We start from the raw sequence: 12,551 nt of genomic DNA on the forward strand, positions 1-12,551 counted from the left end.
GCCTTTGGATATCCCTTTGTGTATTTTTGGCGGTGACTGGGTTCCCGAGGGGAACATTCAATTCACAGGAACTTATTCACCTGCTGTCCTTTTATTTTTCGTTACAAATCTCTGCAATGACCGTCCGTTGCGATTACTTAACACACACCTTAATCCACGTTCTCACTTAGATTATGACTTTTTTCTGGTTTCCGTGTAGGCGGTATAAATCTTCGATACGATGCCTCTTGAAACACTAGACATTTCATCTATCTTGGTTACGGAAGCTTCCACCATTCGATCACCAACAACTTGCGTACGTCCGAATTCACTTAGCTCCGATATAATGCACTTACAGCTACACAAAACGCTGTTCCAACCACGACTGCCACGTGCACCATACGGATGACATTACTCAGGTGCCGTTTGTGGTCAAATACAACAGCGCAACCTACAGGGCTTGGATATCATCTGCATTTATGTTGAAGCATGCAATTCTCACTGTGTTTCCATATTTATGTTCAACTCCTGCCGATTCCACTCACTGGCGGCGTCGTGTGGCAGTGCTCTGGGACCGAATAATCTGCTGCCCGGTTTCGGAAAGGAGAGACCGTCATATTATTTGCAGCCGCGCCCGGAACAGTGCAGCGCAGTGGTTAATACACTCTCCTCGGTTTCGGTAGGGTGACGGTTCAAAGCCGCGTTCGTTCATCCTGATTTAGGTTTTCCGTGATTTCGGGAGCAGGAACTGCAGAATTGGTCGTCTAGAAGAGCTCAGTGATTTCGAATGTTTGTCAGACGTTGGATGTCAACAGAGTAATATATGTATCTAAAGCTCTCAAGGACGGCTGTTGGTGATGCAACTGTTTCCCCAAATCGGCTAAAAGACCATGTACTCTACAAATTCCTTTACCCACATGTTCAGTTCCTAATATATGTTCAAGATCTTACTTCGAACATATAAGAATGTATGTACAAAAACTGAAAGCGAGTGGGATATGTTTCAGCCACATGTAGAGAGTTTGGCAATGCAATATAAAGATGTACCCCAGACTTAAAATTAGGAAATGATAGCCCCAGTTTCTGATTTTGTACCCTGGTCAGTCTTCCTTCTCCAGAACTTACGTACGATAAATGGACAGGATATTCTGGGGAGATAATTATACTGTGTCGATAACTATATTGTGTAAACTGAAATGTGATCAGCTCTGGTGGCAGAGGAAATCTCCTTTCACGGAAGAACACTAGTGCTGCCGTACAGGACGACTAAGAACCAATTTCTCCTCTAGAAGTAAAGGACAGGCTGCAGAGAATTACATATAATCTGCCCATATGCTTTTCTTGTATTTATATTATTAGCAACTCATAATCTGTAATCAGTTTGGTGCAAACACACTTTGTGGAAAACATGAATATGATATTTTTTGTAGGAAGTCTACTGTAGTTTTGTTTTGTATTGGAAAACGTTTTTTAGGAAGACTCGGTTTGGAGACACTTTTTACTACACGAATTTTTCCCGTTATTTCACTTCCTTGACTGAACTATAGTCGTAGTGTGGTAAGTTGGCCAACGTTGGTAGTTTAGGCTGTAGCGTCCGGGTCAGATGACTCGTCAAAAAGTTGTTACGTCGTCTGTTGGTGTCGTTCTGCTGCAAGGGAAAAACTGAGCAATAAATATGTTTTGAGTATTCCGTATTCGGTAAAGCACATTCCTTGTTGTCTTTTTTCTTTTCAATTTATATTTAGGAGGATTTTCTCAATCATAAGCGGATTTTCATTTATTCTGCTTAACTACATATGTTGTTGCCGATATCGGTACGTGTCTTCTGCACGATAGCGGGTGTACCAACACAGTGGACATCTGCAGTTTTGCTGTTCGCAGTACACACTCTTTCACTGTTTACGATACTTGACTCTAAAACGATGTTTTCATTTTCTTTGTACTTTTATTTTTTGGTACTGCTATTTACCTGCCATATTTTTAGTTTGCCGAATGTTACAGTACTTGTGTACCTCTGATAATACGAAAAAATATATCTCTTGCAGCGAGACGCAGTGAATTTATTATACTCACTGAAATAAAAGGATGAGAGTTATTCAAAGTCTTGTAATTAAATACGAAACAGACCCAGTTCCTGACGTGAAGGGTCAACACAGGAAAACCTAGTAACAGCAGACAGAATTCCGAAGGGAGACATTGCCAGAATAATCTAACATTTGGAACTTGACAAATAAGCTTGAGACAATGATAGCTCTGTTCAATGGGCATGCAACGGTTTCGCTAGGAAAAGTAACGTGATACGAGCAAATGTTTGAAGGGTCGAAGAGTTATCCATTCCAAAGGTCATTACATCGCGGAAGTTCTCCATAATCACTTTTCATCACGTAAATGAAGACGTGAAGCTTCATGTGGAGTGGCTCTCGGCTGTCCAATAACCTAAATATGCGATCAACCGAAGAGTGACGGATCTTCTACAGACGATTTCAGATACATCACCACTAATGTTGTACAATTTACTCTCGAAGAACGTACTGCATAAGTACTAATATTATATTAAAGCTCAAAATTTGTTCATGGTTAATATGTTACTCACTACATGAGAAGTGAATAAGTGCATTCAGTGTGAGATGTCCTGGTGACACTTCATCTGTCCCTTATCCTTTGGAATAAGCATTACACCAGGATAATATCTGTAAATCTGAAAAAAGTATTCATATTATTTGGATGATGCCAAATCTACAGTGTAATATTGTCGCATGTTCATCAGAAGTGTGCACCAACTTCAAGAGCAGAATTAAGTCAAGGTCTTTGTTTTAGAATATATTTATTACTCGTAGAAAATAAATACAACGTCAACCAAAGCTTAGTTTACAAATTCTGTGGTATAAAATGTTTCAAAAAGACTTACTGTATTAACCATACGTATACTTTTAGATAGTACTGTGATCTTTTGAGTTGTCTTGGTTAAATAATACCTGATGTACGAATTAGAAAATTCTATGAAGTTCTGTATGCTATTAAACTTAGCGTACAGTGAGTACTTGCGAGTAATAAAACAATGGTTTATAATTTTTGAAAAGACGTAATAGTCGTAGTTGGCTTAAAATATTTATTTTACTGAATGCAGTTTTGGCCTTATGGCATTTATCAGTAATATGTGGGAGACTGTGCTTTAGCATGAATCAAACCCTAAAGGTCTTCTGATCTGTGTATGTGTCACCTTGCATCTGAGTTTTTTTTATCTACGTTACAGTCTTACAGTCTTTTAACAGGACTGTAAATCCCAACTACCAGAAGTTAACCAATGATTTATAATGACGTTTAACTTTTATTTAAATTTTCAGAATAAGCAGCAACAAATTATTATATTACCATAAATCGTATTAATGAACTTCTAAGACACTAAGGAAACACAGACATTGGCTGCGAGCGGGATTTAATTGTAATCAATGGGGAAAGCTGAAAATTCATGCCAGACCGGGATTCATACCCGGGTCTCCTGCTTACTGGCAGATGCTCTGACCACTAAACAGGGTTAGACTCTCGGTCCGGCTAAAATTTTTAACTTTCCTCGTTGATTTCAATCAATGCCAGCTCGCAGCCACTGTCTCTAATCCCTTTGTATCTTAATTCACAATGGCAGCTGTATCAAAGTGGTATCTGTTCTTTCGGACATGTTCGAAAGAAAATACACCACATGTGTATATAAACGGCTGCTACTGTTTACCAAATTTTACAAAACGTACGACTACATTGCCTAGGATGTTTTTCAGCTAAGCGGTTTGTGACTGGAGGTGGCTAAATAATGTTTTACTATTTTAGTCAGGCGTGTAACTTGTCATTTTTTATGCACATAGATATCGTGTCTAGGATATCACCATAATATATCCTTGTCTTAATAAAACGTTCATTATGTGGCAAGAACTTTTACTATACTTGTGGTACTATCAGGTAACAATTAATATTTTGGCAAGAACTGTCTCGTAGTTTATATAGCAATGAGGAATACCATGGTAAAAATCACTATCCGATAAGCCAGATTTACGTATTACGTGAACTCACTAAATCGATTAAGACAGAAGTCTAGAAGTTTCGCTGGAAAGGACGTAAGCTATTTCCATCCCTTTCTCCATTTTCTAGCCAAGACAATACACTGTTTCTTATGGCCTTCCTGTAGAAGGGAGAATAACCTCCGATCTTCCTTCATTTATGATTGTTACAAACTTTATTCAACGTCAATTATTTTCCGTCGCACATCGATTTTCTTCACAGAGAATTCATATTAATATAATAATTAGTATTAGTTTTTTGCATGCGTGACTATGCTAAGAAAATGTGGGGATGAAGCGAAACTTCACCATTAGTTGATTAGCCGTGTGTGAACATCGGCGAAAAGAGACAGTATATTGCAAAACAACATCTCGAACTGTGTAGATCGTGAGTATATAAACACAGGTGTCCGAAATGACCCATGTCTTCAATACAGAAAGGAATTTCAATGAAGCGACTGTTGTTCTTAGTTTCATCAGAATGCATAGTTATTTAAGATTAAATGACAGTAGATGTTTGATGCCGAAGATCTGTGTAATAGTGACTGCCCTGATTCCGTAATTATACCCGTATGATTTTCGTTACCCAGAAGTTATGAAAGCAAAGACATTCATCTACATGTTGTCATTCATAAAACACCAACAGCACTTCTCCCACTATGAATCATTTGGAGGGAGAAGATGACGCAGTAGCGAGCGTGTAACCAGGCCTCGGACGAAGACACTTCCAATTACCCAGCTATGTCTTTCCTTCCGTTATCAGCTGACACAGCGTTCAGCCCGTCTTCTACGAATACTCTGGAAGGACGCGTATCGCCCAGCCTTAATCAGACATAGCTCCCAAGTGTCAAAGACGCAATACTTGCGATGATGATACATCTCTACTACGTGCCGATCATGGGGACAAAGTAGGACAGATAAGACCGTAGACCCGTGTTCAGAAGAAGGAATGTCTAATCCCCGCCTGATCTCCCAAATTCACATTTTACGAAACCCTCCATCGTTTGTGTGATTAGAAAATTCCGAGTTTCATCCCCAATAATTGTCCAACTTCGGTAGTGCCGTCTCTTTATTGATTACTCTAGCCTTCCTTCATTCTTCGCCATTAAGTGGCGTCTTATTAATGCTATAAAGAGAGCAAAACGTTGCGTCCACTGCAGAATTCATCTATCCGTTCAAAATACACGAAATCTTAAAACTATCCTCACGTAAAGTGGACAACTCACGTTAGAAAACAAGAAGAATATATCATCTAAGCAGAAACCTCAAATTAAATAAATGTGGGTCGTGTCGTTCTGCTGCAAAACGGGGCAAACGGAAGTTATGTTCATATCACCAGCACCGACGTATTCATGACTGAGAAAGAGAGAGACCGACGTAAGAACAACATTCTCTCCAATATTTTTTCACGTGGAACTCTCTCTAGCGTTAACCATCATATACTCATCAGCACTTTTGTTTGTAGTCTATCTTTTACAGAATCTATTAACAATGCAATGTGTGCAAATCCAAGTTTCATCTTAATGAACTACTGGCCATTTGATTTCAAAAAATTCTTTTTTCATAAAAATATATTTTTAGTGCCCTCTCTTCGTAATTAAATTTGCTCATTCCTCTTATCGGTCGCTTAATATGACTATTTTAAAACCTAATCCCTTAGAAAAAAATATTTTTGTTGAAGACTCTCTTAGTTAGTCTTAAATACTAAAACTTTTCGCCAAAATAGTGAAGTTTTCGCATAGTTAACTTCCTGTTCTGGTCTTCATAATTTCATAGAAATACCTGCCTAATAGTACATTCATGTATTTGCTCGAGCATGTTTACTGTGTTTCTTCGATCCAAATCCTCTTGTCATCGTGTCCCTCTTTTCCTATTTGGAAATACCTGACAGCGTAAAAAATTTTCCGAGAACAAGATTCTGTTCGCAGTATGAGAGAACAACAACCACTATATAAGGATGTAACTGCAATACGTAGCCATTTCTTGTTACAGCTTTGTCAAATAGTTTGTACTTAGTGTTGAATATGTCTGACAAGATACTGATTAGCTGGTTTACGTTCTATGCCAGGAAAAATGATTGCAGTGTAAGATATTATCTGAACAGCTGAAGCGATTACAAAACTAATCCTTTTGTGACATTTCGTACTGTAGATAATTCATATATGTGTAATATTATAGCCGCAATCCAAAGCTAAACACTGCATGTACAATCGATGTAGAACTCTTGTATAACTGTGATGGTTACCTTAAACAATCTCATAAACTGTAATCGTATGAGGATTGTTTCTTGTGCGTTTCGACACTAATGACGCCACAAATCGTCTGTAACCTATACTAGATAATACTAAATGTACTACATTTTATTAATTATAAAGTGATTATGTGGTGATTCCACAACTTTAATAATTAAAACAATGCAGTATGAGGGGCAAGTATTTACATGTACATAGTGTTTTGACAATATTCGAATTTAGTTTGTAAGAAATTAAACATACAAAAGATATTCAAATATTAAATAATGTCACTAGTAGTATAATGGGGTTTGTAGCGCAATTTCGATATCAAATTTTTATGAAAATTAATTTAATTAATCAACCCGCACTCTCCCAACCCGTCCCCACCCCCGCCTCCGACCACGCGCACCCCCGCCCCCGGATGATGACACGTGTTTTTCTCAGCTGCACGTTGGTCACAGCCCCATCCTCCCCCTACCTCCTCCTCCACTCCTTCCCTCCAACCTGCCGTATTGCCGGGAACTTCAAATTTTGGCGGGAATTTCGAATTTTGGCAGGAATTTCGAATTATCTTGGGAATTTCCTTGTCCCAGTGGTGTACTGACATCCCACTCCACCTCCCGCCCGGGAATTGATCGAAAATTAAAATCGGCAGTTCCTTTTCCGAGGCTCGAACCCTGGTTCTCCTGGGTGGAAAACCTAAGTGCATCCCTGTAACACAATTAAACTACCAGAGGCGTTTGGAACTGACAGAACATTAAAAATCACTGCGCACTTTTTCAAGACTCTAACCTTGATTCTACTGGATGAAAGCTCAAGTGCACCCTCAACACATGCGGGAGAGGAAGGTTGGGTTAGCCTACTTTATTTATTTTTGGTTAGGAAACTGACACAAAGATCAATCCTAATTATGTAAGTAATAACAAAGATCGGGCTTAATTGCAAAACCATAGGCATTGTGCCACACAAGGATGGCATAAAATCACAATAGAGCTTAAAAACTGATGATACCATACAACTGGTGTTACCCTACTGGGAGACAAATTCGCAATACCACTCGAAAGTAGCTACAGACACACTCAGAGAAACGCTACACCTACAAACTGGAAGGAAAAAGGAAGGGGTGTAAGGTACTATCTTTATCCCTTTTTGTACGAAATACGATCAGCTGACAATGCATGTATTGAACAGAGAGGAGCTTAAGAAGTGTATTACCTGTAAACGTAAAGTATCTACTACTGTTTCACGTCAGAGTTCGCTACAGATTCCTGCTCAAAAACTATCCTGCAGCCCAGGTAATCGAAGCCAGTACACGCTACCACTGATGAAAAACAAATGTGTCACACTTGTAATTAAACTTCTAAAGTGTCATGGAAAATCCATCACTTGCAATGAATGGGCCATAAAGCGGCACATGTATGAGGAAAATCGTCATCCTAAAAGACTGCAGAGTACAGAGGGGGTAATGGTTGAACGTGCGTTCATCTCGACATGCAGTCACTAACAGCCAAGGTTATTTAAAAGGGAGGTTGGGCCCGAAATTAAATCGGCTGTGATTGCCTGGCGCAGTGACGTCACTGTAGGAGCAAAGCGAGGCAGCGGCTAGCGCAGCACGCGACTCTTACTAAGGACAAGCAACTACTTATAACACCAATAAGTTCTCAGGATATTATTCAAAACAGTTGATTTCCCTCTTTAGATTTTTTCAGTAGAAGGAGAGTGCCACTGTCTTGATTTCCGCTTCTGTGCTGCTGCTGCTTTCTGCATTTTATGCTTCGTATTGAGGAACCGCATACGAATGAATTATAACGTGTGACGAAAATTCCGGATATTTAGTTTGGACAGCAGTGCATATTGTTTTCACTACATTTTTTTCCTTGGAAATACTATCCAATCCATTAAATCCATTAAAAATTAGTTCAAACTGAGACACCTTATGTAGCCACTCATCTGTTGGAACTATAAGCCCACCGCGACATAGAAATTCAATCCAACCATAATTTTCATTTGTTGGAGGATTTAAAATATCAGCAGACGGCGGTCCCAGTGTCTTGTCACAGTTCTTTGCACGATATGCAATGTAGCCAGCCAGGTAACGGAATCCTTCTGCAGAGCAGTCACATCCCTCTTTGACAGCAGATTCTTCTTGTGCAGGTTGAACAGGAAAGTTAATATCTCGTAGCTCTTTTTCACCATCTATCATTTGCAGTGCTTCGCTCATGTCAGGCAAAACTCCTGTGAACAGATGTGACGTCAAAAATCCGTCATGAGCATTGTGTCCCAGCAGTAACAGCCGTAATCGATATTTTACTTCTGATGGAGAAGAGTTCAAATGGATATGACCAATTCCTCTGATCTGTGAGAAAAAATTCTGGTTCAATCTTGCAGTTAAAATATGTTATTTGTAGTGGCTGAAGATCTGAAAACAGTCCAAATAATGACCGAAGAGTTGTCATAATGCCTTTCTGGAATGGGAGCAAGTGATTTGCATTGCCTACGCGCATTTTTTCGGCACATGTATACAGTTCTCTCAATATTCTTTCTTGTACATCCTTATGAATCCCATAACCACATGATAACACATTCTTATTGTACCTCCGAGCATTCATAATGTCAAAAGCGTCGTTTGCTAACTGAAAAAAATTTTCTGCTTCCTCTTCTTCAGGCATTAGGTACTTCATGGCTTTCGCTGTGGTACTCGAAAAAAGTTGCATTGCCAAATAAACCCTTTGACGCTCCCTCCCCTTGACACTGAGATGAAGCCGTCACAGTTTAGGACACGACTTCATTTCACTCCTATCTAGTGCGAGCAGTCTTTCTACAATAGATTTATTAACAATTTTCCCACTTGGAAGCTTTAGTCCGTCATCCAGAAAATGGTTCCCCACTAATTTAAACAAATGCGGAACATCTGAAAACACCCAGATTCGTTTATTTTCATACTGGGAATTGGAAAAGCAGGAATTTGTTTCTGTCACATTAAAATCTTTCCACACAGATCGATTTTTTGTTCCAAGATCGCACACTACCGCAACAACATCGTAACCAACATCTTGTACAGAGCATATAATACTGTTTAACCGATCAGCTGTTATTTGTGTGTCAAAATCATAGTAAATGGGTTGCTTCCATCCAGAAAATAAACCACGTACCATAACAAATAGCATGTTACTGTGTGGCCCTACTACACGATCTTTAACAGGATCATAAATTATATTGCTGTCTACATTCATTTCGTCGAATGATAGCACACACACACGTTCAGTTTTTGTCAATACCGATGAGTGGGCTTTCATTAGTTGCAAAACGTCTGTCAGCACACCAGGAAAGCATCTGAAAGAGCGTGACGTCCATCTCTTAAGTGATGACAGTCCTGGAAGTGGGAAGCCGACCTGATTTCTTAAAAACAAATAACACTTCCTAGACACAGCACGAAGTGTAACCGCTTTACAAATATCTTCCCTTTGCCATTTTGCTCGTTTCTTTCCACTTAACAAGCAGTTTATCTGTGTTTTTGAAAACAATTTTCCTAATATTTGAGTCACTTTCTCCTGCACTTGCTTCTTTTGACACTTTTGTTGATATTTTATTTTCTCACCACAAGCTTTCACTTTGAGTTTCAAACGCTTCTCACTACACTTGAGATTTGCACACATAGCTGTCAGTCTGCGGTTCCTGTATTCTAATTCTTCTATACGTTTACAGAGTTCGCTGATCTGTTTACTATCAGTGTCACAGTCATCTGTCGCTCTTGACTGGCCTATTTTTCTTTTTTTGGAGACACTAACCAGGTGTTCAATTGCATTTTTCATTGTCTTTCTTGCCTGCAACCTGTCTGCCATATTCGGCGAAACTGTGTCATCAGGGCCTGAATTTCCACTAACACTGGGAGCACTTCCTGGTATATTCACACTCGGCACTGCATCTGGTTTAAGGGTTTTCTTCGGTGGTAGTTTGAGATGTTCTGCTCGCAAGTCACGTAGTAATCATCGGAGGTGAAATGCAATGAACAAACAGTTGACGCTGCAATATTGAAGCGATCATTTCGGTGGCACTTCATAATCCAGGCCTTCTGCACTTTAACGTCTTTTGGGAACGAATATGAAATTGAATCCGTGCCTTTTGTCTTTTGGCTGTACGACAGACACCCTGTTATAGCACACACAGGCATTTTAACGCAACACTTTTACAAATCACAGCAACATCACCACAAACTAAAGCAAAGCAACAACACCGGTAAAACAGCTCTTTTGGAGCCTCGACACCACGTGCTCCAATGCTGACGTAATGCGCAGAACGACGAAATATTCGCCGATCTGCGCAGGCCATTTGGGCCGCCCCTGCAAACAGCCAAAAACCAAGGCCTTCTCACTTCCCCTTACGCCTCCTCCTACCCCTCTCCCCACTCACTACGATGTTCCACACCAAGGGCCTCTTTGCCTCCACTACCACCTTCAAGTTCCACTGCCCGCACTCGGCTTTCCACCATCTGGCCGCCGCCCAAAGGCGATGCTTCAACCACTAGAAAACAGCGTGTATAGTCAACCAAACAATAGGAGATAAAAGGTCGGCCCCCTCAAGCGCAGCTTGTTCGTCTAAAATATAGTGACAGAGCCCCATGCACCAGCCCTGCCGGCCGTTGTGGCCAAGCGGTTCTCGGCGCTTCAGTCGGGAACCGCGCAACCGATACGGTCGCTGGTTCGAATCTTGCCTCAAGCATGTGTGTGTGTGATGTCATTAAGTTGGTTAGGTTTAAGTAGTTCTGAGTTCTAGGGGACTGATGACCTCAGATGTTAAGGCCCATAGTGCTCAGAGCCATTTTAACCATTTGAAGTACCATACCTGGGCAGAGAGCGGCAGTGTCTGGCGAACACTCGCACTAGACGCACCCCCTCTGCATCACTTGCGATACGTGGATTTCCTTCAGACGACAGTCCTAGAAAGAAAATATCATAACCCCACCCATCCTGAGAAGGGTCCTGATGGCCCTCAAAACTCGGCTTTCCAGCCTAACGAAACAAATCGTGAGAGCTTATCTCGACCTGTGAAGGTGGGAGATTGAAATTTCATCACAAGTTATCGCCGCAACGAAAAAAAAAAAAAAACACTTGTGAAGAATCAATCCGTGTTACCCTAACCATGTCTTCCAACCGCTAGGCGGCACATCATTGCTATCAATTTGAGAGGCTAAATAATGAAATTAATCATAAGAGTCACTTTGTATGGCGAGGAATGTTTTTTTTTTCAGCATCCAGATTACACTCGTAAAGTAGGACAAATTTGAATCCATGGAGGGAACACGATGTTCTTTTCGAGGAACACAATTGACAAATGACATCTGAGGCTAACCACAGAGGGATGCTAAAACCCACAACATATATTTCGCGTAAGATCCGCGCTATTAAAGAACACGATCATAACAACTAAATTACCTTCACCGAGCTAAAAAAGCGGTCTTGAGTTTACAGGCACACAAGGTCGCAGATAATGTTACGCTTTCAGGCAGAAATCCTGTCCGAAATGCTGTCTGCTATTTGGAATCAATTCGATCCATTCAACCCCATATTTCCGTTTTATCCTGTAGAGATGTCTTTTGATGATTACAGCCACTGGCGAATTAAATTCGTGCCACTCTAGTATCTCGAAACGTGTCGCCTTTCTTGTATTTCTTTTCGACCCTAACTGCTAGGATTTCATTAACAGAGAACTCCAGAGCTGTTTATAGACAGTCCCTCTGCATCTTGTACAACTGCTCCTGAATCTCTGCCCCGCCATCCCTGCAGCTTTGTCCATGTGATCGTCCCAATTTAAGTCTGACCTGTACGGAAGTCGGAAAGCGCTATATCTAAGACCTCCTGCATCCTGTCGGGAAACAGGACGAATTGAGTTAACGCGACAGGAGGGTGTTTGACCATCTGGCGATAATGGGAACATAGTGTTATAGCTTTGCCAACCGTAGACAGTGTGTCCTGCCAGCGCCAAACGAACGCCCCTGCAACACGTGGTAATAGAACAGATAGTATTAGCAGTCATGGAGGTGTTTCTTCTTGTCAAAATTAGCAAGACTACACATCATTAATGGCATAGAGGAAGGACGGAGACTTTGTGACACATCTCCACACCAAGTACAGGTAGTCCAAAGGAGATGTGTGTCGCTCAGCGTGCATTCATGTCTATCATCCAAACATCGGTGATGATCCTGATAAATATACAGGCATTAATTAACTGGAGCAATTGGTTCGTGATCGAAGTCGCTTCTACAGACCGGTATATAATTTCATCAACTGTA

General features: G+C 40.6%; 1 protein-coding gene across 1 annotated transcript in view; it reads right to left on the reverse strand.

Moving 5' to 3' along the window:
* The window catches only part of LOC126184277 (mucin-22-like), a 44,259-nt gene extending 33,508 nt beyond the window's left edge, over window positions 1-10,751 (reverse strand). Inside the window, exons 1-2 of the mRNA XM_049926651.1 lie at window positions 10,673-10,751; window positions 8,258-8,497 (exon numbers count right to left, since the gene is read on the reverse strand). Of these exons, the coding sequence (XP_049782608.1) occupies window positions 8,258-8,497; window positions 10,673-10,751 (319 nt within the window). The remainder of the gene's footprint in view (window positions 1-8,257; window positions 8,498-10,672) is intronic.
* Window positions 10,752-12,551: the final 1,800 nt, after the last annotated feature.

The sequence above is a fragment of the Schistocerca cancellata genome, chromosome 4 (assembly GCF_023864275.1).
Source record: "Schistocerca cancellata isolate TAMUIC-IGC-003103 chromosome 4, iqSchCanc2.1, whole genome shotgun sequence".
NCBI classification, from domain to species: Eukaryota; Metazoa; Arthropoda; class Insecta; order Orthoptera; family Acrididae; genus Schistocerca; species Schistocerca cancellata.